This window comes from Neopsephotus bourkii, unplaced genomic scaffold (genome assembly GCF_033783945.1).
Source record: "Neopsephotus bourkii isolate Nb327-2 ecotype Australia unplaced genomic scaffold, CSIRO-AGI_Nbou_v1 NB_1183, whole genome shotgun sequence".
NCBI lineage: Eukaryota > Metazoa > Chordata > Aves > Psittaciformes > Psittacidae > Neopsephotus > Neopsephotus bourkii.
In genome coordinates, this window is record NW_026901668.1 from 4,565,202 (window position 1) to 4,588,141 (window position 22,940).

A 22,940-nucleotide genomic window follows, 5' to 3' on the forward strand; every position below is an offset into this window, starting at 1 on the left:
ACCAGCATGGAAAACAAATCTGCTGAAACAAAGTAGGAAAAAGTAAAAGCGGAAGGTGGAACAAAGAGGAAAGAGGCAGCATCCCCCTCCACAAGAGCTTATCACTGATGTAGACAACAGCGGTGAACCATCATAGTCCCCATAATACCCTCGGCCACGTTTGGTTATAGTTTTCTTACTTCTGTCTTGCGCTGGAGTATCAGCTTCTGAACATGCTCTAACTGACCAGAGAATCTAAAGGAGATGGGTTCAAAACTCTTTGTCAGAGTATGTTTTCAACACCAGGCAACCACAGGCAGTCACCTCACAGACACTCCCATCAGCAGATTCCCACCAGAGATACAACAGTATTATTATTCCTAATGAACAAAATGCATGCATGAATAAAACAGCAGCAGCAGGACTGCTGGACATACCATCACATACCCACAACAGCTCCTTCCTCATAAAAACCCGAATCTAAACTCTCAACCTAAACTAACAGGATCAAATTAACTTTAGGGAGGAAGAACCTTCCCTCTTCCACTATTCACTCTAATCCTTCTTCCCATACACCCTCTGATGCTTCCTGATGGCTTTTCATTCTTCAGCTCTGATCTTTGCTTTCTCTTAGTTCATGCTTAGTTCTTTTCTCCAGGCGTGGACCAACCTGGAGCTGCAGGAAGGTTGTGAAGAAGAGGATGAAGTTTGCTGCAGAAAGGGATATTTCTATTTCATTCTGGAGTTGCTAGGATCATTTGGGAACCTGAAATTTATCCCATTCTTTGGGATAAGTTACATGTCAGAGAGGGACGTGAGAGGTGGAGGTGGCTGAAATTGTAGTTTTCATACCCCAAAGCACAAATTTTAACAGTATGGGATTGCAAGCAGCCTCATCTGGCCACCACCCCTGCTATCGCAAAGCAAGGGATCAAGGATGCGCAGCTGCCTTGGATCTGTATCAGGAGCTGAAAGTATGTGTCAGGAACCAGCATTTCCCAGGGGAGTATCCCAGAGAAGCAGGGATTTGTTGGGGTATGAGCTGGACAGAAAGGGAGGAATCAGAATGGCTCTGGTGGGCTGAATTAGGAATTCTGAAAGGTTAAGTAACACATGCAGAAATATCCCTTACAGTACTCTAGGATCACACATAGGAATTTCAGGATCAAATGGAAGGCATCACGGGACTTGGTTACCTTGGTGTCCTATCACCTTGATGCCCCAGAGGTATTAAAGCTGTATCTCCTGGGGTTTTTTAGAGAGTGAAACCAAAAAGGTGCAAGCAATGCTGGGGGCAACTGAGGTGCAGGAGCTGCTAAGTGTTTTCCCCGACCTCACAACCAAGAAATAGTGCCTGTTTTTCAGTGTAAATGATCAGCTTTGTGGGTGGGAAACAAAAACTCTTCACAAGGGACCTGAAGAGAGAGCAAGCTTGTGTGTGTGCTCGCTTGTGTGAGTGGCTGTTTTAACACCTTTTCTTTATTGTCCCGCCTGTCGGACACATCAAACCAAGCCCGGATTTCTCAGTTTCTTGCCATCAGATGATTGCATTTCAAAAGGAGCTGGGACAATGCAGCTAGGTCACACCTCAATTCAAGTGCAGCAATGGCCTGTCAATGCGCCTCTTTCGGCCAGCAGGGCAGGAATTATAGAAAATCTCTGGGGTTTACAGACAGTGGCAGAACAGGGGAGAAAGGGGGGAGATCCCCCATCAGAAGAGCCCGTATTTCCCACATCTCAGGGCTGCATTCCCTGTCTGAGGGCACTCCAGATGCTGGGAAATGATAACATGGGTCCATTGTTACTGACTCCAGCTTCTTCCCTCCCTACCTTTAAACCAGCACATAACACAAAAGCAGCCTCCCTCTTCCTGACCCCCTCATTCCCCCCCCCCCCCCAAAGAAAGTGTGCGTGTCCCCTGCTTCCCCAGCTAGCTCCTGCTGGGCTCAGGTGCACTACTGCCACCTGCCCAGGCGCAGGCAGTACCAGCACACCAGGGAATGGAAAACCTCCTTAAAGGCAGCTTTAGGAGCGGCGTTAACGGAGCTCATCACTCCTGCACGTGTATTTGAAGAAAGGTAGAACGCTATAGAGGGACAAACCGGCCTGTGCACGGTACCGGGTGCTCCTACCTATTTTCATGACCCGTCCGAAGACAGAGGTGTTGTCCACCGTGCTGCAGTTCCACCGCCGCTGCCGAAACTGGTACTGGCACTCCTTGATGGCGCTGCGGGCCCCCTCCCCGATGAACACCATGTGCTCCTGGTAGAGCTGGCAGAGCTTGCGCTGCCCAGGGGAGAGCCCCGGCAGCTGGCTGCACACCGGCTGCGCGCCAATGATGTACATCTCAGGTCTCTGGATAGGGTTCATGGCCAAAGACCTGCGATGAGAAAAACATCCAAGGGAGTTTGTCTGGAGGGAGAGGCCCCCTCCGCGGAACGCCCGGCACCTTTCCCCGCCAGCCAAGCCCCGCTCCGCTCCGCTCCCAAAGCCCCGGCGCATTTCTCATGTCAGCTGCCTCCCGCTACGGCTCTGCCAGATGCGAGGCTTTTCCAGAGCTCCAGCGGGAGAAACACAGCTCGTTTGTAACCTGAGTTTAAACACAGAGGACACCCGGGATGGGGAGGGGGGCAGACAGAAAGCTCAGCACTTTCTCTGCAGGAGAAGAAAGTGAGCTGCTGCTTTTTCACAGACCGTCAGCCAGCGATGCCTGCCTTTCAGCCAGGCTATTTTCCGCTCTTCAGGAGAAGGAGGTTCCGCGGCTGCTCCCGGGGCTTTTGGCAGCGGGTAGGAAATCTTACCCACCCACTCCTTACGCATTCCCCACATCCTAAAGCCCGTTCGGGACCTCAGCGAGCCCGTACAAAAGGAGCCCAGAAGTGCCTGGAAGAGAAGTGCTGCGTCCCCAGGAACTGGGCAGGGGCAGTGGGAGGGGGGAACCTGGATAGAAGTGAGCTGCTGCGAAAGAAGCCCTGCGGGCAGGGAAGTTAGTTCCCGCGGGGAGCGCACGGCAACTCCCGCTCCCGTTCCGCCTCCCGGCCCCGGGCAGTCCCCGTTCCGCAGCGGCGGACAAAGGCGCCGAGGTCTGCCCCGCGCCCTCACTTACCACCAGGAGTTGGCGTCGGCCACCGGCGAAGTACAGCTGCAGAGGAGCGCGGCGGCGAGGGCCAGCCTCGGCCCGGTCATGGTGGGCAGCCCCCGCAGAGCCGGCAGCCGGGACGGGGCGCCCTGCGGAGAAGCGCCGAAGAGAAGCCCTGGAGCGGGGCCTGCGTGCGGCGGGGCGCGGCGAGCACAACCCGGCTGCCGCCCCCTCCCGCCCCCCGCAGGACCCTCCCTCTCTCCCCCGGCCGCCGCCTCCCGGGGGCTCCGGCCCCGGCCCTGCCTCCCGCCCGCCCTCGGCCCCGGGGTAGGGGCCGCGCTGCCGGGGCTGCGCCGCCACCGATGGAGCCTTCCTGTCCCGTCCCGGGGCAGACAGTCGTGTTAGGCAGGGGCACGGGGAGCTTCGGGGCCAGGGGAGGCGCAGCCCGCCCGCAGTCCGCCGGTGCCTCGGCGGACCGGACCGTGCCGTGAGCCCCGCGGCCGCAGGTGTGCGGGGAGCCGGCAGGGCACATCAAAGCGGAGAGCTGGCCCCGCTGCCCGCCTTTGTAATGCAGGGCCGGCTCGGAAATGGGCTGCCCCCTCCCCAAAACGGCCTCCAAAGGGGCCCCACGGCATGGCTCCGGCCCCGCGCCCCGGGCAGGGGGTCTGCGAGGCACGGCTGGGCTGCCGGCGGCGAGCGCAGATAGCCTGGCACCAGAGACTAATAGCTTTATGGGCAGGGGAGGCGGACAGGAGAAAAGCTTCAAAGGCTCCTCTTTTCCGAACACCCCTCTCTCCCCTCCCCGCTCGACCCACCGGGATCCTCAAAGGCGGGGGCAATCTGGCAGCTCCTCAGCCCTTTCCCCCCCACCCCAGACACCGGCAGAAGGCAAACGCAGGCATCCCGGACCTGTGCGGGTACTTGTACCAAACACTCCTCGCAGCCTGCCTCCTTCACAGCCACCTCATCACACCTTTGACACCACTACTGCTGCCTGCATCTCTACACAGCTTTCCATTGTTCTGTCCTCTACACACCACGGTCGCCACCTCTTCACCACAGACAACACCTTCTCTCCCACACAGCCTCCCCGCCGGGCCTGGCATTCCCCCAACCCTGCCTCTGCGGCGGCGGCAGCTCCCCAAACAGAGGCTGAACGTGCGGGTCCCCCCCAAGTTGTGGCCACAGTGTATGTGGTCCAAGACTCGCAAGTACCCAGTCTTTCACTCTGCTTCAGGAGCAAGCAGTACCCAAGGCATGAATCACCAGGCTCAGCACCTCTAACCACTGAAGTATAGTATATTTTTTATGGAATTCCTCGCACCCGCCACGGTGGACTTGCTGTGTTTGTTTGCAGCACGCTTCGCTTCCACCCCCATCCAGATGTGCTGTACCTGCAGCTGGTGACCCATCTCACCTGGCAGGCAGATGTGGGGCTGCAAGTGCCAGAATTAGCCTCAGGACAAAAAAGCCTTGTGTGACCCAGAACCTCGGTGGGAGGGGGGTTTTACTGCTTGGGCACAGCAGGATCCACGTCTGAAGAAAACAGGGTGACTTTATTCACATCTATATCCTCCCTTCTCCTCCTTCCACAGCCCCGAGCGTGACAGAGGGACGGCGAGGTGTATGTGTGCGTAGCCACGCATACATGTTTTGTGTCTGTTTCTGTAGGGAATAGACAGAATGGAAAGTTTATCTCCCAGAGTCTGGGGAGGAAGGAAGTTGTGTATGGATGAATGGCTTTTCCATGACAAACAATGAGTCTGCACAGACATGGTGTGATGTCACCTAAAGAATTTCCAAGCCAGCCTCAGATACAGAAAACCTTCTTGTTGGCAGAGATGAGAGCATTCCACCTTTCCATCTCACGCAGAAGGAAGAACTAGGGTGGTGGAAAGAAAAGCTCTCACTGTCTCACACACACATGCGTCATGTTAATAGATGACATGATGGGATAGATGTATCTCCAAGCTTCACCTTCACTGAGCCTCCCCATGGATTCTGAGAAGGGAGTAAACTGTGGCAAGCCACCCTTGGTGCCTCTCCCAGCCAGGAATGTGAGATGGCACCAGCCCGTGAGACACTTCCACAAATACAGGTGATGTCAATGTCCGTGTTGGTGTGAGCTTCTCAGAGCGCATGCGCACAACTCCACAGGGTGAGGAGGGCATACCACTGGTGGACTGGTGGTCCATGTCAGCACTGGGATGTGACTGAAACAAAAACCTTTCCAACAGGTACAAGCAAGGCAATGATCTTAGTAGGAAACACGAGACATAAAAATTGCCTTATGGGATAAGACCACTTATCCAGCCAACCTAATATCCTGTCACAGGCAACAATGAAAGGAGATGCTTCAGCAGGAAAGGTCTGAGGCTCTGAGTTTGGCCTAAATTCTGCTGCTGGCAAGAGTGACTGCCATTGAGTTAGATGCAAATCATGGAAGTGAGTCCTTTTCAAGAAGCTGGAAATAATTTCTTCACTGCCTGTGTTTATGACTTCAGATAAAGTGGTAATAGCAGCTGAGGTGCTGTTGGAGGGATTTAGCTCAGCCAGCAACTTCCAGACCAAAAGCTGCACAACACTTGGCTGGTGGTCTGAATAGTGCCTATCACTGTTCCCTGTGCCAGTTTCTACTTGCCACCTAAATCTTGAAAGCGAGCTTTCCATGTTTGGGTTATTTTTTAAACCCAACTGCAGAGCTGGTTCAAGCAGCTCTGGTGAGGATGTTTGCCAAAGCTGGGCTGGGTAGGAGAAGTCCAGATGAGAGGTGAGGTAAAGCGGGGCTGCTGGTGGGCTGGGATGAATGGAGTCAGTGAAGCATCACTTAAGAGAGGGGGGTAAGGAGCTGCTGGTGGGTAATCCCAGATGAATGACTGAGATGCTGGAAGGGTCATGAGGGCTTAGGGTTTCAGGGGAAGGAGGCTAGAAGTGAGCAGGATTTTGGGATGGCTCCATACAAGTGACATGAAAAGGATCACTACACTAACAGGTATTGAGAAGGCATTGGATAAAGCTGGTCTCATCTGCCTTTCTCTCCCCTGGTAACCCCTGTCTCAGATCCAGAAGAGCCCAACCTCATGCCTGGCAGATCACTCCTGTTGGACATCATCTTTGTTCACTCACCATCACCCAAGTGACTCCCACTTTCATTCCAAACCATCCCTCCCCTGCAGCAGCCCACTCACACCAAATCAGAGCACTCCTGATACAGCAGGGGAAGAAGGGGCAATAGAAAGAGCTCCAAAACCAGGGTCTGCCTTGCTTCTGCTGAAGAAGGCCCCATCCCACCCCTTTCAGCAGGCCTGGCTCACTCAAAGACAGCCACTCTGTGGCACGAGCACTGCAGGTCTGATGCTTGTACCCAGATCGCTGAGGATCACCTGGGACAAAGAGGGAGCTGTCACCTGAAAATTGGACATTAATCTCAACCCTCAGATGAAAGGTCTAATGCTGGCTTCTTAGAGGGGAGAGCAGCAGCAGCAAGCCTGCATCTTTGTAAAGCCTTGGCATTCTGCTGCATTCAACAGTCTGCTGCCCTAGGCAACTGTCTACTGTGTTGGCTGGCTGCCTAACATTAGTACCTGTGTTTGCCTTTGTTCGCTTTTCAGAAGGGACAAGTGTGCACTAAGCACAACTTTACACACCAAGTTTCCAAAGCCCTGGCAGAGCAGCCAGAGAGTTATCGCTGCTTTCCCAATGCCGTCCCCGCAGTGCTTGCTGGAGGGAAGCTGCAAGACTCCAAGAAGAAGAGGTCATGTCCATGAGATCATTTGCAAAGATTTGGCAGACCATGAAAAACGTTGAACCCTGGCTGGAAGGCAGCCCTGATAAGTGAGAGAAGGAGAGTTAATCATGCAAACTCCTTGTTCTACCCTTATTGTTTTTCAAACTTTTGGGATGTCCTCAAGTACAGCACAGATCTTTATCAAGTGCTGTAAGAAATGTTGACAGAAAAAGCAGGTCTCTCTCCACCTAACTCCAACAATCCTCATTTCTGCAACTTGTCTGGCTCCTCCCAGGCTGAGGAGAACTAGACATACATTTTGCTTATAATGATCAAGAGCTTCTTTCAAGTTCCTGTTTATTCTTGCATCTTGACCGTGGTTCAATGTTTGTTTTTAATGTCCAGTGCATCCAAAACCATTTATTGCTCTCTCTCTGACATAAGACAATTACTCAAGATGGGAAAAATATTCACAGAAATACAGTCTCCTCTACTTACGGAGCCCAGTAGAGATACATTGCCTGGGATGGAGAATTTACATGTGTTGCTTGAAAGGGAATCCCTCTAGTTCTTAACCATGGACCTGCCTGGTTGATAGCACCAAGACACACACCATGTCCTGCTTGCTATACATCTGCTTCTGGCAGCCAGGCTCGGTTTTCACCACAGTTCTTACTAAGATTTCAGGAATCTCATTAATGTCACATACTTGCCCATTCAGCTGAACCAGTTTTAGAGGGAGTGTAGATTAAAATAATAAAAATGAAAAAGTACCCTGAAGCTAAACTGCAGCCCCCACACAGAAACCGAAATGATCTGTTATCCCACCAGCCCCCACCCTTTTGGTCCTGTGCTGCTCCCCTGATGCCAACCTGTCCCTTTCTCAGCACAGCACCATACCACCATATTGCTGTACTGCTGTCAACCTTCCCAGATCCAAATGTGTTATTTTATTTGTATTGTGATTATTACTTTAAGAACAACACTTCTACAGGTCCATATCCAGCTGTGGTGTTACAGACTGTGTAATAACACCTTCTCAAAGTGTCCCAGCACATCAGTCACAGAATCAGAGAATGGTTTGGGTTGGAAAGGACCTTAAAAATCACCTAGTTCCAAACCCCCTGCCATGGGTAGAGACACCTGCCACTAGACCAGGTTGCTCAAAGCTCAAAGCCCCATCCAGCCTGACCTTGAACACTTCCAGGGATGGGGCAGCCACAACTTGTCTGGGCAACCTGTGCCAGTGTCTCACCACCCTCACAGTAAAGAATTTATTCCTTTGTATCCTCCTCTTTTGTCTTGACATTGCCTTGACTCGTTGAATTGTTATGTACTGTCTGTCTCTGCTGAAAGGGCAGATTACTCCTGCTTGTGTCCTGCTTGTTCCTTTCGGTACTTACAGACTCCATTTTATCTCCTGATGTGCTCATGCACTACCTTTTTCTGCATCTCATCACCTGTCACCCTGCTGACAGATCCAGATTTCCTTTCACCACTACCTTGCTCTTTTATTTTTCCATGACTCCCAATGACATCCAGTCTCACTGTCACCAGTGCATGTAGTGCAGCAAATGCCAAGATATACCTGCCAGTCTCAGCAGACCTACTGACAGCTCTCCCTGAAGTGCTTCACCAAGGAGAACAAGAATGAAGGTTGCAAGTAAAAGCAGACATATTACACAACAAAAAAGGCCAGATACTAAATATTTCACCATTTAAAACCAGAACAGGTATAAAGGATAGTGATTCTATGAATAAACCAGCTTCTCATTAGTGAAAGATACAGGATATATGTCAAGACCCTCCTCTGAAATGGAAAAATCCATTTCAGTTTTTCTAAATTGAATAGGAAGCAACATAGACCCATACCTGCAGGTACATAGCTGCCTGGAAACTGTCTATGCTTACGATATTCCCAGGGACAGATCCAGGCCATCTGTTTCCCTTTTCCACAGGGCTCTATTTGCATGTTGGTGACCTCAGTAAAGAGCCAGAAACCCAAACAGGAACACATCTGGCCCAAACTTTGCACTCCTTGTTCCCATGACTAGAACAAGAGTTTCTGACCCATAAACAGACCCAGGGTTTTGGGGGCTGCAGCAGATCAGCCATAATCACAAACTGAAACCTTCTTAGTACCCTTTGTTTATATGGGCAAGATGGCTTTATAAGAAATGGCTCTATAAGAAGTTAGATCAGCTCCACTATGTGTGAGAAAAGCACCAAGCATTACACCGTGCTGACCATTCAGTGGCTTACTAAACTTGCCCCACGGTGTCACAGCTTACTTGTCAGAGGCACCTCATCTCCTTAATTTGCACTAACTATTTCTTCTTCCAGAATGGTTCCCCAGACCCCCTCAAAGAAGCCACAGGAGGTCAGGTTGAAACACAAGACTAGGCAGGGTTCGAGAGCCCACACTGCTCCTCACCAACACTGTAGGTTTCTAGGAATGAAAGACTCTAACCCTTAATTCCTTCTAGCCAACAGCTTTCCCAAGTGCTAAGTTTACATGGAGAATTAACTATCCTAGGAGGAGAATAAGACATGAGGAAAGAGAGAAGAAGGAAGTACATCCCTCCTTTATTTGTTTTCCAGGGACCAACCCTGGGAGCTGGTTTGTTACCTGCCGTAGCTGACAGCAGCATGTACCCCTCAGGGAGTGAGAGAAGCACAGGCCTCCTTGAAGACAAAGTTCACCAACAGCATGAGCAAGGCGGCAGCGAAAGGTAATCCAAGTCAAAGCAACTTCTCTGCAGAGATTTCAGAACAGGCCAGGGGATGCAGACAGCTGGATGGCTTTAAGTGTTTTCTTTCTTACTCTGATCTTGCAAAGCACAGAGCACCCTTCACCCTCCCTAAAAGGGTGTTTAGCTCCCCCAGTCCCACTGGAGTCATCCCAAACCAAGATTTATGTTTCTGCATCTCACAGGCCTGGACCTCATTTTTGCTCTGAGTATATATTCCTTTTAGTTTGTTCCATACTCTGTAATAATTACATCAACTGGCAAAGAAAGTCAAGTATTTAAAGTTAAGTTAAGCTTGCACTTGAAGAACCTAAGTTCCACTGCTGTAGTGGTTCTTAGCTCTCCAAGAGGGAATGGCCATAGGAAACAGGGAAATGCATGGTTCCTGTTCTGTCTTGGACATTCAACACCTCAGTGTAAGTCACAGGGACCAGTGTCAGACTGACTCAGATCAACAGTCTCCTATCAGTTAAACCATTGCCAGCAAACCTTGATATATACATTTCCAAAGGACATGGTAATCCGTGGAATAAATTGAAATTAAATTTAGTTTCTCTCCTTCCTGTTAGAGTCTTCAAAGATGTTCTTATAAAGTCCAGTCTAATGAAAATAGTATTAACAATCAACTCTTCCTGTACTCTGGAATTGCAAAGCAAGCACATACACCCAATTCATTAGACCCAACAACTCTGACAGCCACTATTTTCCTCTTACCTTACAGAAAGGGAAAGAGGCACAGGAAGGGCTGAGTAACAGGTTCAAACCAGTAAATCTGTGCTGCAGATTCACCTCCATTCAGCAAAGCACTAAACCGGGCGCTTGAAAGTAAGCATATGCCTCCTCATCTTTGCTGAATCAGGATCAAAATTAAAATTTACTTGTTTTTCCATTCTTTCAACCACCAAATACTTTTGTCATCAAGTAAATGTTGTTCCTGCTCAAATACAGTGCATTCGAAGTGCAAGTAATAAACAAAAAGTATTATGAATAATGTTCCAGTGTATCAACTGTATCATCTACATAGTTACTGCAGTTTCCAAACCAGAGAAAAACCATTTTCCAAGTATGCTTATTACATTTTAATATTAATATAAATATATATAAAAGGCTGAATCACTATAAATATAGCCCTGTCTATATCAGAAGATTACACTGATTTAACCAGTTTCAGAACTTATCTTCTATACTGTCACACTTCAGTAAAGGAATCTCCTGTTAATTCTAGATGCAACAGATTTAAACTAAACCTGTTCAAACTGTCTGGGGAATAGACTGCATTTACATTTGTACCAAAAAGATCATTTTATCTCTCACCTTTATTCTAACACCAATCACATATGTGCAGTTCAAACTGCAGAAAATAAAGTAGCCTATTTTAGATCTTGTTTGTAAAATGCTCCTATAACATTACTACCTGCTCAAATAAAGAGTTTCCAAATACAAATTTTCAGCAAAACATGCATCTATGCAAACCTAATCTGGAAGAGTTATATCAGTGTATCAGTGTTGTGTAGGTTAGTTACCCTTTAAACCAAAAGCAAACCCTTCAGAATTAAGACCTGTACTGATTTAAATAGACCGTTCAGTTAAACCACTGTTTTTTTCTTTTTCCTTTTAAGTAGATAAGGCCTAATATTAGGAACAGGGGGTTGTGCCTCTTAGTGACACATCATATGATCCCATCTATAAACTCAGTGAGCATCTTGAAAGCCATGGTTTATTTGGGGACTCTGTCTGGCACCTCACCATGCAAAAAGCTGTGATACTTTTGCTAATATCCAGACTAAATTTATTCATGGTCAGCTCACACCCATTTGTTCGTGTGCCAGCTTGGCTCTTACAGTTCAGGATTCCAAAACTAAGGCTGGAGCCTGACAATATGGTTCTGCTAGCAGCATTACCAGGGTAATAAAGACCTCTGTCCCACCCCAGTGCTGCAAGACACTGCTCTTTCAAGGTGCAGCCCTTTAATGATACAAGCAGTTAAAACGACAATATAAGGAGTTAAACAGATTCAAAATTAAACTTGCAAAGAGAAAAGACCAGGTTTTATTTATTTAACTGCCTGGACTGGTTCATGTGGGAATCAGAAGCCCAAAGGAGCAGGGCAGGAACATGTGGCTGGAGGGGGCTGAGCCCCAGCAGTACCACCTTCACCTGAGTTAAATTCGAATGGAGCCACACTGGCACTTCCAAAAAAGTTGTATTTCTGGTTGGTTTTTTGACTGTGGATCTGTTCCCTGATTTCACAGCTCACTGCCACAGGCTGAGGGTGAAACTGCACAGAGGGTGAACATCAGCTTCTTGGACAGCAGCTATTAAACCCATATTGCTGCCAAGGCTCCTGCATTATCAGGACAAGGCCTGAAGTGCAAGAACATGGTAGTAAAAGAAAAATAGCAATTTAAATATAAGTCTTAAAAAAAATAGTAACCAAGCATTAATTTGAAAGGTGCCTCTGTGTAAAATTTCCTGCTTTGGAACAGATGAGGTTTCCAATGTAGCAACTCGTATTTGCTGCTTTGTAAATTCCTCCCTGAACAGAAAGAAAACAACTGGAAAAGTAACTACAATTACAGCACATTTTACTTAAATTTATTCCTTTTCAGTGACTTTGAATTTGTCTCCATTTTCAAACAGCATTATACACTATTTGAGCTGCCAAAGCTATCCAAAAGCTTAAAAAAAAAACCCAACCCAACTATGCTTTTTTCCTTCTTCTCTCCTCTACATGAACTGCAATGTGACATTTTGGTGGTGGTACAGACACTAGAATAGCATCCATCTTCTCCTCTTCTTTGTTAGCCCAGTGGGGCTAACGAAAGTTAAAACTTGCTTTCCCTCAACACAGCCACTGCAAGTTGTCACCAGACCAGCCTTCCACCCACCATGAGGTTTTCTGAGCACATCCTGCACTCCACCGATGAGGACTTTATCCTCCGAAGAGCTCAGCCCACACCTAGGCTTCCAAACAAGGAATCATATTTCAGAAGTGCCCATGGAAAACTTCACATTTTCTTCCCTGCTTTTTGACATGAAAAATGTAGCCACCAGAAGCAGAACTCCAAGGGGTTATATTATCTGAAAAATGGAGGTGCTTGTCTAGCACCTCATCTACTCAGAGACTAGTGTACAAGCCCACGAATGACAGACACTGGAGAATTTGTCCCTAAGCTGTCCTGAGATCAAAGTTGGTAGTAGCCGCATTTTGCAGCCCTTCAAATAGGGATTTAGAAGTCATCATTCCCACAGCAGGTGGAGCTGGGCTAGATAAGGGTACCCGATTCAGATCGTTATGATCCTGCAAACTTCAGAAAGGCACCTGGATATTTTGACTCCTCATGCCAACCAGTTTTTCAATCCAGTTTGCTATCAAGAGCTGAGAGAGGGCAGAACTGCTTCTTTTGACGCAGTGTGGGTTGATGTCATCTTTGAATGGTCATACACCTACAGCATCAGATTGTCATCAGGTCTCAGAATCACGCCTGAAGAAGGAAACAATAAGTATCGAGTGATTTTTGTTGGAACAAGTCCAGAGGAGGCCATGAAGGTAATCAGAGGGCTGAAGCACCACTCCTATGAAGACAGGCAGAGAGAGCTAGGCTTGTTCAGCCTGAAGAGGAGAAGATTCTGATGAGAGCCTTCATAGAGCAGCCTTCCAATACCTGAAGGGGGCCTACAAGAAAGCTAGAGGGGGGATTTTTACAAGGGCATGTAATGACAGGACAAGGGGGAATGGCTTTAAACTGACAAAGAGGAGACTCAGATTAGGTATTAGGAAGTTCTTCACTATGAGGGTGGTGAGACACTGGAAGAGGTTGCCCATAGAAATTGTGGCTGCCCCATCCCTGGAAGTTGTCAAGGCCAGGTTGGACGGGGATTGAAGCAACCTGGTCTAGTGGAAGATGTCTGTGCCTATGGCAGGGGGGTTGGTACTGGATGAGCTTTAAGCTCCCTTCCAATCCAAACCATTTTGTGATTTTATGATTCTCATTCCTGATGAAAATTCAGGTATGTATACGATCATGAGCTAATATGTCAGAGAGAAGGGCATTCTCCTCAGGAATAACCAGAGCTTATAAGACAGAAGCGAAAATCCTCTTCTGTGGCCACACTTTACCACAGGGTGGACATTGGGTCAGATACCCTTCAGGGACAGTCTGCGTCCCTTCCCCAGTCACTGAGGCTGCATCACACCTTTATGCTAATGGTACTTTTTGGCCATATAACATGTGGCAGTTAAACTGCACAGCACTGGCATTTCCAGCAAGGAGCACGTACAAAGCTGACGATTTGGCACAAACAGTCCCTGCTGCGGTGACTTCGTCTGGAGCCCTGCTGATCTAGGCAAGGTGCTGTGTCTGGTGATTACAGCAAGGGCTTAGGTCAGGGCCCTGTCTTCCCAGCACTGCCGACTTGCTTAGCCATCTCGTTTGGGTTTCAACTAACTGAGACCTTGAAATTCAGTTTCTTTATCTGCCAGGGGGAGGTAAAATATTTCATGGCCATATTATGATCTTGCCTGTAGATGCTGTGATATGTTACAGACTCTATGCATTTAAAGATCCTTCAGTGGAAACATGCATATACAGCTATTATTAAGTCCATGTTCACAGTAATACCTCAGGCAGAACTTACCAAACACAAGAGAACAGTCTATAGGAGACAGCTTTATTTCAAAGAAAGAAATGTTTTCATTCTTCCCTTGAAGTAAAGGGAAAACATGTACCCAGTGGGAGAAAGTGAGTGAGTTCTTCTAACTGCCACTCAAACACAGAAAATTAAAATTATTGTATGTACCATCCAAAAGGACATTTACAGCACCAGAGATATTTTCCCCCATTACATGAATCATGTTTATTCTCTCTGGCAACACAGTACTGACAGAACTAGGGAGTTTCTGTAGCTGTACATAAGGGTGGAATAGCTGTATATCAGGAATGCAATCTTGGCTTTTTTGGACAAAGTTCTTGCAGTGAAAAATGTTTGTCCTGCAAACATAGTGTATTTGTAGAGAAGGTAAGGATTGCTTGTGTTGCAGGTGAGGGAAGCATGCTGCGTTGCACAGAATGGTTATGAGAGTGTTGTCTTGCATGCTGGCTTTCAGGTGAGCACCACAGAAAGCCGCTGTGTGAGGATATATGCATCTGTCCCTGCAGTGGGCAAGGTGTAGGGGGAACGAAGGAATTACCCAATTTTCTGTATTGCAAGGAAAGCAAGAAATCCTATTAAGGATTTATGCTGTTCCAGCAAAACAACTTCCTCACTTGAAGCAGAAGCCAGCTTTTTCATTGTCTTTACTTCACTCATGCTGACAGTGTGTAGTTCATCGGTCAAGCCCAGTGCCTGTGTTGTACTGACAGATTCATCACTAGGAAATGGGTACCAAGCCTCCCAGCTCCTATTCCTGTTCTCAGTCACAATTTCAGTTGCCTTTGAGATGTATTTCCAAGACTCTGAGTGAACAGCCCCTGTGTTTGAACACTCATAGAGTGAAAACAGTTATTATACAAATGGGTTTGAAAACATAGTGATGCGCATGTTCAAAAATAGGTTGCAGAGAATGTATGTACAGGAGATGTCTGAGAAGACATATGTGCGTGGTGCGTAATAATTACAATATGTTTTCATTTACACAGTATCTCCTCCATGCACAAGGGAATAAAACAAAATGTAACTAAAACCACATATCCTTACAAATAAAGGGAGAGAGACTATTTCATGCAAAGGTTGAACAAAAAAATCTGTTTAATGTCACTTTGGGGATTAGAGGAACTAGAGTAAAACAAACATCCAGAACAAACTTTAAGGGGTTGCTTCAGGAAAAGCACGTGTGTGAATGTGTGCCATCACATCTGCATATTCAGTATGTCTTGCTGGAACAGCTCAGGGAAAATAGGAAGCTGAAAATTTTCAGTGTGGGAATTAGATGGAAGAATGTGAACCATTCTAAACAAAACATAGTGAAGTTGCCAGCTGACTTGCTAAAATGCCAGTGTTTTCTAGGATCCCCTGAAACGGAGCTGAGGACTGGCCTTGCCTTTCAGGCAGTGGGTAGGGAGCCAGGAGATCTGGGCTGTATTCCTGGCCCTGCAACAAACCCAGCATGTGACACTGGAAAGTCATTCAGCCCTAAGTTTCCGAAAACTGATTTCATGCCTGTACTTCTGGGCACCTACCGTGAGACCGCCTGAGCCCCAGCAGCAAGGGTTTCAAACACAGTTGAGCCGCGGGTACTAACTTCCCGTCCATACAGAAGGTACCTTTTTGGGGCTCGGTTTCATCACACATGCATCAAGGCTAAAGCAACTCAAAGTGCTGAGAAGCTGCAAATATTACATGATTACACAGAGCTCTCATTTTGCCAAAGGAGAGGTGCTACATATATGCAAAGGAGTATTATTCAGTTACTTGTTGTTTCTCACATCCTGGCAACCATTCCTGTTCTATAAATATTTTCACAGGTTTCAATACATCTGAAGATTTTGGGGTTTGTTTCCTGCTCCAGGGCATCAAGGAATAATCTTACAAAAGGATTCACTGTTCCAAATGGAACATAAGAATACAGACCAGGATTGCTGGCAAAAAGTGTGGAACAACAACGCTGACAAGGCTAGGAAAATACTGGATCTCAGGGGTGAAATAGTGGAAAGAAAGCAGCTTTTCCACATAATTTAATCAGCATGCACACTGGGGGGGGGGGGAGGGGGGGAAGGAGGTAAAGCAGTATTTCTAGCTTACATTTCCCTGTGCACACACATTTCTTATAAAATTGGGAACCATCTGGAAAGCTGTGTTCTCATTGTACACGACAGGGCCTGCTCACACAGGAGATTCATTTACCTTATATCATAGGCCAATGATTATTGTGTTTTTTTCTGAATGGTGTAGAAACAAGTTGAAAAAACTAGCATAAAACGCAGATCTTGTTTTACCTATTTATACTTCCACCTCCAACACGGTGAACTCTATGCCTTCTTCCCACCCTGTCTGTGTCTGCCCTTAATTTTACCCCCACATTTTCAGAGAGGTTTTTCAAGCTTTTTGTCATGCACAGGGAGATAATGTGTTGGTGAATTTAGCAGTTTGAATGGGGTTTTAGAGTGTCCACAAATACCCAAGAACAGAAGCAAGAATCAAAGCAGTTTGAGAGATACAGCCTTTCACTCCCACTTCCCTGTGCATCCACTGAAATTGCAGCAGATACCTCTCAGAAAATCATGGAAATTTAACACCAATAGTTTCTGCAGTTACTTTTAGGAACAAATTGTTAAAGTAACCTTCCTTGGCCAGAACTAATGGAAATCCTCCATCATGCATAGAATTGTATTTCATACCTTTATCCCACCTTTCATGTAATACTGTATATTGTAACTCTCACCCGCAGTTTGTGAAGGGCTCTAACTGTGACTCTGAATTTCACAGCATGCTTCCAAAACATTACTGCCCTATTTTTCCATTTTCCTTTAAGAACTTACTTTGAAGCTGATGCTCGCAGAGCAGGTGACATAACTTTGTTCAGTTCTTGTGAACTGCCAATTTTAGAATGCTATTTACTACCTGAAAATGTGCTGGTGGCCACAGTCCAGGAAGGCAGTAGTTACTAGTTAAAAGTAACACCACAGTAATCCATGGGTACAAAAATGTGTGTTTTAAGAACCACACAGCTACATTTGTACTCTGCCCAGGATGCAGTTACCTTCGTGTGAGGTTACCTCTCACGAGAATATATGAATTACCTGCTCCCAGAGCTCGCTCCTGTGACCCCATGCAAAGCTTGACTGGAGAGGGACAAACTCAGGTATTCATGCCTTTTCTTCCTTAGAGCTTCTGATAGAGAGTACAAGCAAAAAGCTTCCCTGATAGACAAATAACCCTTACTTGCAAGCTGGCCATTACCGCTACATCTGCCCTGACTGCATGGAACCCTGTAGCAGAAGGGAGGCTGCACCCATTACTTCTCCAACCTCAGCCAAGGGCCAGAACATCTCCTCCATTCCAGACTGAATGTGCTGGCTGTCAACAGGTCACTACACAGTGTCTGGCCATCTCTGCTGGGTTTTGGACTAAACAGCTGCTACAGGGGAAGATTTCACAAACCTGCTGCTGTAAAACAGGTACCACACAGCATGTCGGACACGTTTCTGCTGTGACTGCAGGGGCTGCCCCTTTTAGATTGAGTTGTAGAGGTCTCAGAGTTCAATCCCGAGGAATGGCTTATGAAAGCGATTACTACCTGAAAGGTCTCTTTGTTTTTGTGCTACTGCTTTTAATAATAATGATTACATCAAATATTTTCTGCCATCTTGATCTTCCTTGGTGCTGCTAATAAAGAAACAACAAAGCTCAACACTTAGAATAGCACCCAATACAATGAACTGCAAGCGCTGAGGTTTGAGATTTTACATGCTGCCCTTTCAGAGCACTTTCCCTTTGATGATTTTTAACCATTGAGGACTGAGCTTCATGTGAGGGGCGTGACATGCATGTCAGTCAGAGAACTGCCTGCAGCCAGGGGCCCAGGTCGTGGCTCTAACCACCAGACAGTCCTGTTCCACAAGAGGAGACGAGACATACATGATAGGTACACGGCATTCAAGTGCAGTTGCCTGGACCATAATGTATTATTTTGGTTCTTCAAGCAATCCTTTTATTTATGCTTGCTTCAATCTCTAACAGCAGCAACACTTACTGACCACTTTAACGGCAAAACTGGGAATATAATCCAGACGTTCCATATTCCAACCATTCCACCTCATATCAGCATAGTTATACCCTTGTTCAGCTATAGACTGACAATCAAAACCTGAAGAAAATGCCCAAATCCCAAAGGCTTAAATACAGAGCTGGAGTCTGCACTGCAACGTCAACTCTGCATTTTGCACCAGCGCCTAACCACGTGTTCACAGAACGCTGCATTTGAATAAGAAACCCTGACAGCAGGAAACACATAGCAGATCAGAATTACTTTGTGCAGCACAAACCACGTAATCCTAAAACCGAATCTTGTGTAGCACCTACTGGAGATATGACACCTGCAAAGTATGGGTTTTTAAGGAAGCTTCATAGTGACCTAAGCTCCACAACAAAGCTCTGCACGCGAGAGGATCCTACAGTCACACCTTCCACTAGACCAGGTTGCTCAAAGCCCCATCCAATCTGGCCTTGGAACACTTCAAGGGATGGGGCAGCCACAGCTTCTCTGAGCAACCTGTTCCTGTGTCTTACTACCTCATAGTGAAGAATTCTTAGGGTGGTGAGACACTGACATAACCTGCTGACTACTTAGATTTTCTTTATCATCTCTGATCAAAAAAACCCAGATCATGATCAGCATGAATTGCAAAGGGAACTCATTCACTTAACAGCCCTATCCTGATTTATGTATGTATGCATGTACATAGATATGTATACATGCTTATGTATCTAAAATATGCATACTACACAGCTGTTCTGCCTACACCTTAATGCGTAACTCTTAACAGAGATCTTTGTCATTTAATTAGCCGTTGAATTCACAGAAGGGTTCTAGGGGATCTTCTTTGCTTTACAGTCAAGAAAGGAAAGGAACCTCTAACACACCCCAGCACAGCTTATCTGACACCTTGCTAAGAGAAGAAAAGCTCTACAGTAGGAGTCAGGAGTTCTCTCAGTGTGAAACGCTGGTGAGCACCACACTGCCTCCATGACAAGCTGGCATCCTTATTTTGCTGAGCCGTGTCAGAAGATGGTGGCTTAGGTGTCAGCAATGCAAAAGGACCATTTGGCTCTCATTCATCACAAAAAATATTCCCCAAATTGACTTTAAAGAAGTTCCACTAAACCACCTTTAAACCCCGTTTAAGACCTTGGTTTATATTGGAGTTAGCCGATTTTTGTGGACATGCTTCCAATCTGATGAAGAAGGTCTGGAAGCCAATTTGTGAAGACCAATTCAAGCCCCCTCAAGTGTGGCCGGCATTAGAACTTGAACCAGTCCCAAAACAGTGTAAGCTGAACTGCTCATTAAACCAGATACATTTCTTTGGAGAGGAGAAATTTCCTCTCTACAGCTTTGACTGTGGCAAATGCTTTAAACTCAGAAGTAATGTAGTGGTGGGCTGGACAAAGGGACTGAAAACCCAACATCAGCCAGTCACAGGAAATTAGCTAACGGATTGTGGCAGGCTGCACCCCAAAAGGCACCAGCCTGCAGCTCCTGCGACAGATGAGGGAGGCTGAGGCCATCCATGCCTTTTGTTTTTTTCAAAGGTGGGAAGTAAAACACCACCATTTTAAATGAAAGCTCAGATCTCCAAAACTGCCTAGATGTATGAGGACCCCATTGGGCTCCTACCTCCCCTGCATCCCTTTGATCATCTTAACCATGAGTGGAGCACATAAATCTGAGCTGCTTGTCTGCTCCGTCAGATAAAGCTACTTCTCATCTCCCAGGCTCTGGGACATGCGACAGCGCAGCCAGGTGAGGCAGTGGGAGGGGTTGTCCACTGTGGGCACAAGAGAAGGCAAGGTAAGAAGAAGCCAAAGGCCAAGAAGATTCCTGTGGGCAGATTTCCATTCCATGGCTGAAGGCGTGAAAATGCAGAAAGCACAAGGAGAAGAGTGGCAGAAGACAAGGTTGGCTAGAGAAGGACTCTGTATTTATCTCTTAAATGATTAATTTGAGCCAAAAGTTACCCTGCAAGTTGATAAGAAAAATAGGGACAGACTGAGAGGAGACCTAGCGGATGGATGTTATGCCTAGCTATGCAATGAAAGATAAAGGACAGATGATGGTGCAGCTTTATCAGCACAAATTATTTCCAATCGCAGAAGCCACAAACAGATGAGTTACGTGGCTCCTCCTGAACCCTTACCAAGCAAAACTGCCCAGCCTCCGCTGAACACCGGTGTAATTGCAGGGAAAAAAACAGAACAAAACATTTCTCTGGCAAGTGCTTTCAAAAAGAGAAAAGGGCTGTTGGGAGCTGCTCAAGGGGCTGGAATGCTGGAGATGGTTCCAGAGGGGACAGAGCAGCCGCCAGAGCATATAGAAGGCAGGCAGGGATTTTTAATAAAATGCAGTTTATCGCACGGTGATTACCACCTCCTATTTATACCATATGAGATCATGAAAAACACGGCACGTGTTTCCTTACTGCTGGAAACACAAAGTCAACAGAGCAACTATGTGATAAATTGGCTCTTTTCATGTGCTTTTGCTTCGTCTTTCTAAACCTCTATTTCCAAACATCTTGTCACTTACCAAAAGCGAGTGATAAAAATCTACTAAAAAATAATTTATGTGCCCCACCTCCCCCCCAAAAAAACAAGCCAAAACAAAAAAAACCCAACCCCATGGTAGATTAGAATTCCGAGTCCAAATTCCAGGGCTGTTCCATTTAACATGTATATCTTACTTGTTCACAAGGCAGCACAGACACTCAAGTATGTAATACATGAGAAGGAGGACTTCAGGGTCTCCAGAAAATGCTTCATCTGCTCCTAACCTTTGCAGATTACACACAGCAGGCATTACAGACACAACGTGCTAAGACATAAAGTATTTCAGGTAAACTTTTATGCCTTAAAGGGCACGCCTTTCCTCACTCCCCCTCAAATGTGGTTTGAAGGTGAAAGGCTTAGAGAGAGGAAATACCATATTATTTCCATGGCTAAGATTCTGCAGTCGAATTTGGGATAATATGGTAAAAGACTTCATTAGCACTCTCTCAGAATGACTTGTATAACTTGGTTGTAGCTTTGCCAGTTATGAGTAATCACTGAGATACACCAACACCACCTTTGTACCACATTCCTTTCACACGCTGCCTGATGTCTACCAGACTTGGCCTTCTTGTAAGCGATCCCGCCGTCTTCAGCAAAGCACGAGGCAAGTCAATGCAGCCTGTGAGATGCCACACCTTTCACCCACTCCTCACTTCATGGAAGTTCTCCTTTTCAGTTGTGATGCTCTATGACTGCTCTGAGCATAGCAGATCTGCAGCGTGGCTGCTCAGCAAAATCCATTGTCCCTAATCTTTTTCTTATGAACCCGATGGTTAACCATCTCCCCCTGACAGCGTAAAACTAAATAAAGATAAGGCATACTGGGTGGCACCCCAATACAGCATTTGTGTGGATACTGCTCCACAATCATTAAAACCAGGTCTACACATTGCTGCATCACCCAGGAGTACAAATTTGATCGGGATCAGGCCAAGGCACATGATCATGCTTCTTATGAATGAGCCAGAGCGCGCAATATGGAGCCAACGCCAATCTTATGCTGGCCGTATGCCAGGTGCAAGGGTGCAGACGATACCTGATCTGGCTGGAACTGTGTACAGTGATACCTGATCCAGCATAAAGTCTGCTAGTAAAAAGTTAACCTGTCAAAAACTCCTTGAATTAACTCAAGCAGGCAGAGTGAATGAATACCACCAGGTCAGCGCTTCACATCACGCGGCCGCCCCATTTTTAAGCCAATAATAGGAGCTGTACTGCTTGCTTTCCTGCAGTGCCAAACCACAGCCTGATGTCGAGAGTGATGCTTATACGCACAGGGATCTCATTGCAGGACCAGGGCCTCAGAGCCCTTCAACTCGCCTTACCTCCCACTTACAGTTAGAAGAGAAATAAAAAAGCAGAGCGAAATCTAAGCATTTAACCTCTAAGTAGTCAACGGCATCTACTAATGCAGAATCTGTGCATGAAGATGGAGCCACGAGTGTTTCTGTAGCAGATAAATTTAGATGATGATTAAAATAGAGCCTATTCCTTCAGGTTAATGAAAACCTCACTACAGAAAACACATCAGTAACTAGGATGATTTTGATAGAATTTTAGTAATCCAAACTGTATTAAAAATGCACACAGTTGTGTTGAACAAATGTGAACATTCTTTTGGCACAGAAAGGCAGTCCTGCTCTTTGAAACTGTTTAGAAAAGCCTTACCTGATCTCTGGTAGAATTTAATCCATTTTTAACACTGCTGCAACACTTCCCAGGGTTGAAACATGCACAGTTACAATTACACAAGGCTACAGACACATAGAAAATGGGAATTTCAAACATTCTTTCTTGAAATTGCTGGAAATCAATGGGAATTGCTTGGTTTACATGAGTACTTCAGCTGTTTTCAGAGCTAGTTAAACAAGACCATTAGCTGAAAGCCATTTTCTGAATTTTTTTCCATTTTCCATTACGGAGTCCCTAAAATGGTCTGCCCAGAGGTCTAGCAACCTTGATGGCTACCCATGTATGCCAGCTATCTACAGCCATGGTTCTGTCTCTCCGGCAGGGATGCCTAGACAGGATGTTCCCAAATACTGGTCCTCAGGGCCACCACATGGTCTAAAGGCCAAGCCACAGATCACAACAGCCTGCACTCTGAAGGGCACAAGCAAGGCCGCAGCCTGCTTTC

The 22,940-nt window shown here is 46.6% G+C and overlaps 1 protein-coding gene across 2 annotated transcripts in view; it reads right to left on the reverse strand.

The window, feature by feature from the left end:
• The window catches only part of WNT5B (Wnt family member 5B), a 72,928-nt gene that overhangs the window by 12,080 nt on the left and 37,908 nt on the right, over positions 1-22,940 (reverse strand). The window contains exons 1-3 of one of the 2 annotated variants that reach the window (XM_061364011.1): positions 22,472-22,912; positions 3,086-3,207; positions 2,112-2,359 (exon numbers count right to left, since the gene is read on the reverse strand). In XM_061364011.1, the coding sequence (XP_061219995.1) occupies positions 2,112-2,359; positions 3,086-3,207; positions 22,472-22,591 (490 nt within the window). In that variant the 5' untranslated portion in view covers positions 22,592-22,912. Of the gene's footprint in view, positions 1-2,111; positions 2,360-3,085; positions 3,208-22,471; positions 22,913-22,940 lie in introns of those variants that run through there. The other variant, XM_061364012.1, reaches the window with a different exon arrangement.